This window comes from Hyalella azteca, unplaced genomic scaffold (assembly GCF_000764305.2).
Source record: "Hyalella azteca isolate HAZT.00-mixed unplaced genomic scaffold, Hazt_2.0.2 contig1623, whole genome shotgun sequence".
NCBI classification, from domain to species: domain Eukaryota; kingdom Metazoa; phylum Arthropoda; class Malacostraca; order Amphipoda; family Hyalellidae; genus Hyalella; species Hyalella azteca.
This window is the reverse complement of record NW_025931927.1, coordinates 691,587-697,306: the sequence shown is the minus strand read 5'-3', so window position 1 is coordinate 697,306 and position 5,720 is coordinate 691,587. Positions and strand designations below refer to the sequence as shown.

Genomic DNA, 5,720 nt, shown 5'->3' with positions numbered 1-5,720 from the left:
GCGATAGCCTCATCTATCATACTGAAATATTATTATTGCTAATTAGATGGGTGGACCGTACTGTAACAAAATCTTTATTAATCAAACATTGGATGTTACGGTCTGAATTCGGATTAAATTTTATTTAGGATTTTCCGAGCTAATTGTGAAAGGGATTTGGTATTTTCTGACTCGTTCAGAAATAATTTTTTGCACCATAAAAGTTGAATTTTAATATAACAAGAATAAGTTTACAAATTGGATTATCATATTAAATATTCCTTACGTATTCAGCATTTATAAAAATTTTCAACTCAATGCTAAATTCAGGTACAAATTAAAACTAACACATTAATTTCAAATTATCACCTTTATGTCATTATTTCTAATTATATTCCATAATCTTTCTGCCCAATCTTTTGTACGTTTTGTTTGTTTCCGAGTAATATTAATTGCATAAACTGATTCACCAGTATTTAATAGGGGAAATCGATCATATAGTTGTTGAGAGATAAAAAATCAAATCATTAAAGATAAAAAATCATAAATATTAAAATGTTTACGAGCTACACAAGCTGTTCAAGCTGTCATTCAACCTCCGGGAAAATGCAATTGAGCTTCGTTGAATAATAATCACTTATGTTCACCTGAACTATTCTTATATAGAATCATGCATGTAAAAATATAATTTTTTATTTTATATGGAATTTTTATAATGTTTCGATGTTTTCAATTTAAGCTACTACAGAATTGATATACCTTTTTTATTATCCAATCTACAACCAACCATTGTATTCCAGTCTCAATATTATACTATAGAATTATATTATATTATTTTATTATAATTTTATATTATTTACCTGTCTTTGCAGGTACACTTTATCTGGGGCCGGATTATCAAAACATCGCTAAGTACACGTAGCGACTTACGTGTGGCGTAAGTGCTGATATGAAGAAGTAACTCTAGCGGTGGTATTATCAAAACATTTGCGCGGGAAGCTACGTACAAGAAGCCGTACGTAGCTCTACGCCTGCTCGGAGGTGTCGTAAGTGAAGTTACGTAGACATTTTGAGTGTGCCGAAGCAATATAAAACTATTGATTTACTTGCAACACGGTGAATTGTGATAGAATTTTGTCAATAATTCAACATAGGCATGATATGTGATCGTGCTAAACGGTGCTTTTTGAGAAAAAAATTTCAATTAAGTTATGCCAGCTAATTTCTTTTCCTTTTGTGCTATAATTTGCAAGCAAATCTTGATATTCGTATCTAAGAGTTTTATGATCATTCACTAAAATAATGTCTTCATGACATTTTGATTCAAAACTAAGTGGAGTTTGACAAGCCAACCATTTTTCGAGCTACGTGCACAAATTCCTTTCTTTCTCCCCTGATAGTTGAACTCCAACTCCCAAAATGTTCTAAATTCTAGGTAGCTCTCTGAAAAGTCCTCAAATTTTGAATGGGAAAAATGTAATTTTTTGCCTTGATTGCAAAAATTTACAATCAAGGCGTTGTCATTGCTATTTAGACAACGTCTCACTGATTTCTCCATATGCTTCCTAGTCAGTCAACGCAGATGACGCTGACACAATACAACCTCCTTTCATCCACGCGCACTGCGCACTGAGTCGACAGGACTCACAGGAGCTAGGAATGGCAAATTCGAAGCCTCTGATTGGTCAGTTAGTTGGATGGTTTCGATAATACCTTTTCAAATGAGTCTTGCGTAAGACAGTTTTGTTAATGCCAAATTTTGACTGACTTAGGCAATACGTAACTTTTTGAACGCAAGTACGAAAAGTTACGTGTACTTGGCGAAGTTTCGTTAATCTCTGCCCAGGTCTTCAAAAGACTTTAAATAACAGTGAATTCAGTAACATTAAGTTTAGTAGAATCGTCAATTAGGTTCAACTTTCACATTTCTCCACCTTCACATTTATCCACTTTCACATTTATTTACATGCACATTTATTCACAATGCTGTTTGAAAAAGTGGATCCCATGACTTTCGCAGCTAATAGTTGCAAAATAAATTGGTCACACCGCACAATTATCATGAAACCATTATTTAAATGTATAATTCCTGCATAACATTACAATTGTTGTAATCACGAATTATGCGATACAAAAATTTGAAGGTTTTTTAAAACCCAGGCATTAGCAGAGAATTAATTTGATCTCTTCTACTTGGTAAATATTGTTGACAATTCCTCACAAAAATGAATTGTCTGCAGTCCGTATTACTTGCAATTTTTCAGTACAACTAAGGTCTACTCAAAAGCTAATTGCTTTTCATTGTATTGATTAAAATTAAAATTAGTTGGATAGAAATCCCTCGATATTCTAGCTTATCTCCACATCTTGACGAACGAGATCCTGGGCTTCGCATTAAATTGCTTCTCGGGCATAAACCCTAAATTTTTCAGCAAACTTCAGGCTAATGCTGTCAAATGAGAAACCTGTCAGAGTAAATAGCAGTGACCTTGAGAGAGATCCTAGCATCTTAGGGCAACAGAGCTGTGAAAAAGTGGGGCGCCGATTTAATGGCGCTTAAATAATGTGAAAAAATCGAAGGGAAAATTTCCGGCATTTATCGCCATCACCTGGAGTGTTCCTGAAGAATGAAGTTATTCAATTGAGGGTGAAAAAATCCATTTGTGTAACAGCTCTGGATTTTTTCTCTCAAGGCGTTGGTTTGATGACCTTGCGAGTGAGACTTCCGCCGGTGAAAAGCGACAAATGTTAGTAATGAGCATGTTAACTTCGTGGAGGTGCTTGGGCAAACGTGCATGGACATTTGTCAGCAAAATTTCATTTAATGTAAATTGAAAGCAATGGGAGATTCATACGATATTATGGGAATTTGGGCAATTGCAGGCAGCTTAATTCAAAAATAATAACTTGAATTTAATAATATAATAATAATATTATTATTTAATAATAATAAGAGTCCTGAATCCTTTTTTCCTTAGCACACTTAAGGAAAACGCAAAACCTAATGTCGTCCTTACTGCACGCCATATTTGCTTTTAGATCGAATTTTTCATGAATAAGAGAAAATTTGGATAATCAATCTAGTAGGATAAATGAGATCATTTTTTAAAGGTTGAGATTCTTCAAGGAGCACTGCACAACGATCTGCTTTTAAGAAATTCTGCGATACCACCTAATCTCAACCACATAAACTTCATCTTTCTGACCTTAACGTCATTCAATTCAAACCCAAACAATGCCTCACGAAACATTTGAAATTTCTGTTATATGAATTCCTGTTTGAATTCACAGTGCTCACGCACTCCACACGCCAGTGCTTTATCATGCAAAGCAACACTCTCGCGGCTAATTCATTGAATTAAAGACACTTTTAGTAGCAGATCTCGCGACTAAATCCTCGACTGAGAAGCAGAAGTAAGATATGCGTTGTCAAGATTCCCTTCATATCGTCGGCTGTGGCACTGAGAGTACAGCAAAGGAGACACTCGCGTATCCGGCGGATGGTAGCTGAATGCAGTGGGCGTGAGAGACGAGTCTAAATTACTATAATTTAGCTCCACAGGCCCGCTTGCAATATCATGTGAGAAATGAGACGAGCTCTGCAGGTTGTTATAAGAATGCGACACGAGTGTATCTCTGCCAAGCGCTGACAAAGTGAGGTGGATGGGAGATCGAGGAGGATCGTAGGAGCGTTTTCTCCTCGCGACAGAGCGGCTCACCGGCATAGGAGATAAGGAAGCAGTATACGAATGTGACAACGAAAGTCTCTTCGCGTCGTGGTACCGCGGTGAAGACGAAAGGGAACTTCGAGTTATCCTGTCATCAAGTTCCCGTTTTGAGCATGAGTGACTGCCATTGTTGGTGGCTTTGTGGCTTAATATGAAACTCCCTGGCGGAGAAACACTCAAACTGTGGCGTTCCTCAAAACCGTGTCCGCTTGTATGCCATGATGAATGCCTTTGTTCATTCTTAGTATGAGCGAAAATTACAGGGGATCCACCAGAAATAATTGGCGGTTTGTGACCGAACTTTCGACTGTCCTGCCTATACTGCCGGGGCGAAGGCGTACGCGACATTGATTGAATGGATGAACCCACGTCCAGATGGTATGGGCAAGTTGGGCGAAAATGCGAAGAATTCGTCAAGCCGGAGTCGTTGGCCGGAATCGTGACTCCAGTAAGAGATGCGGACTGATACGTCGGGTTCTGTGTTAAACATGCCACTGCGATCTTCATTCCTGAGCCGTAATGCAAATCTTCTATTGATCTGTTGATGAATTTTATGATTGTTTAGATATTTCATGTTTCTGAAATGTGATCGGTGGAAAAACTAATATGCAAAATTTTTAAAATATTCCTAGATTGTAAAAGCATTGAGGGAAATAGTTATTTCAGACAAAAAATTGGTTAATAGTTTTGAATAGGTTCCGCACGTCATAATTCTACCTTTTATTCTCATAAAAAAGATAATTCAGTTTGATATTATCTGTATTGTTCACTCAGACCAACGAGCAGATTTCTTTACGTGCAATTCACGCTCGAATTTAAAATAAAATAACTAACATGTTTCGATGTGCTGATAACAGCAGGGCTGGCGTGCTGATGGTGGGCAGAATAGCTATCAGAACTATGCTGACCAACACACTTTATTTTCAAATAAAAATATGAAAATACTGACATGTTCCGATGTGCTGATAACAGCAGCGCTGGCGTGCTGATGGTGGGCAGAATAGCTATCAGAACTATGCTGACCAGCATCAATTCCAGCTGATGAGCATCCAGCTGCTCCTGGCCAAGGCTTCGCAAAAGTCTGGTAATCACGAGCAAATTTTTCATGTAAAACAACGTATTTTTACAAACACATTAAAATGACCGCACTTAAATTGCTGGGCTTGTAACATGTGTATTTCCAAATAATAATAACACCTGCACTAGGATTATTTATAGCAATAGTATTTTTCTTCCAGAAATGTGATCCGATTGAATTACGGATGCAGAACTTTTATAAAGTTCACTGTGAATTTGACGCTCTGATGTATAAAATTCTCAAACTTCTATGCCTCAATTACAATTTTCACGAAAAATTGCTAGGGCCAATGCACTATAAGAAGTAGTAACTGGGACCACCACATTAAAAAATGGTATTATCCATTATATTTAAATATTAATTCAAATTCCTAGCTATAGTCCCACCTGAACACCATCAGAGGACAGAGACATTCACTGTAATCTCACCTAAACACCTTCAAAGAACAGAGACATTCACAGCAGTCCCACTTGAACACCATCAGAGGACAGAGACATTCACTGCAGTCTCACCTAAACACCTTCAAAGAACAGAGACATTCACTGCAGTCTCACTTGAACACCATCAACAGAGACATTCACTGCAGTCTCACTTGAACACCATCAGAGGACAGAGACATTCACTGCAGTCTCACCTGAACACCATCAGAGGACAGAGACATTTACTGCAGTCTCACCTGAACACCATCAGAGGACAGAGACATGCGGCGTACAAGACTGTGAGCCCCAGCAGGTGTCTCTGCAGACTCAGCTGTACAGCGCACCGTCTCTTGTCTAAGAGACCAATGTTTTTCCTGGAACTCAGAACCTTCTTCACTGTTTTATCTGTTGAGTTCTGTGAAAAAGGGGCCGTAGTTACGGGAAGTTTCCGGGTTAATGGTATTTTTGCTCCGTTCCGCAGGCCGCGCTGCTTGTCGTCGGTAGGCTCTATTTGAC

General features: G+C 38.0%; 1 protein-coding gene across 1 annotated transcript; it reads right to left on the bottom strand.

Annotated features, from left to right (window-relative positions):
• Positions 1–2,950: 2,950 nt before the first annotated feature.
• LOC108678975 lies at positions 2,951–5,503 on the bottom strand. Its single transcript, XM_018167472.2, has 3 exons — positions 5,462–5,503; positions 4,657–4,788; positions 2,951–4,245 (listed from the first exon to the last, which is right to left on the bottom strand). The coding sequence occupies exons 1-3, from the start codon at positions 5,470–5,472 to the stop codon at positions 3,369–3,371; spliced, it is 1,020 nt and encodes a 339-aa protein (XP_018022961.2). The 5' UTR covers positions 5,473–5,503; the 3' UTR covers positions 2,951–3,368.
• Positions 5,504–5,720: the final 217 nt, after the last annotated feature.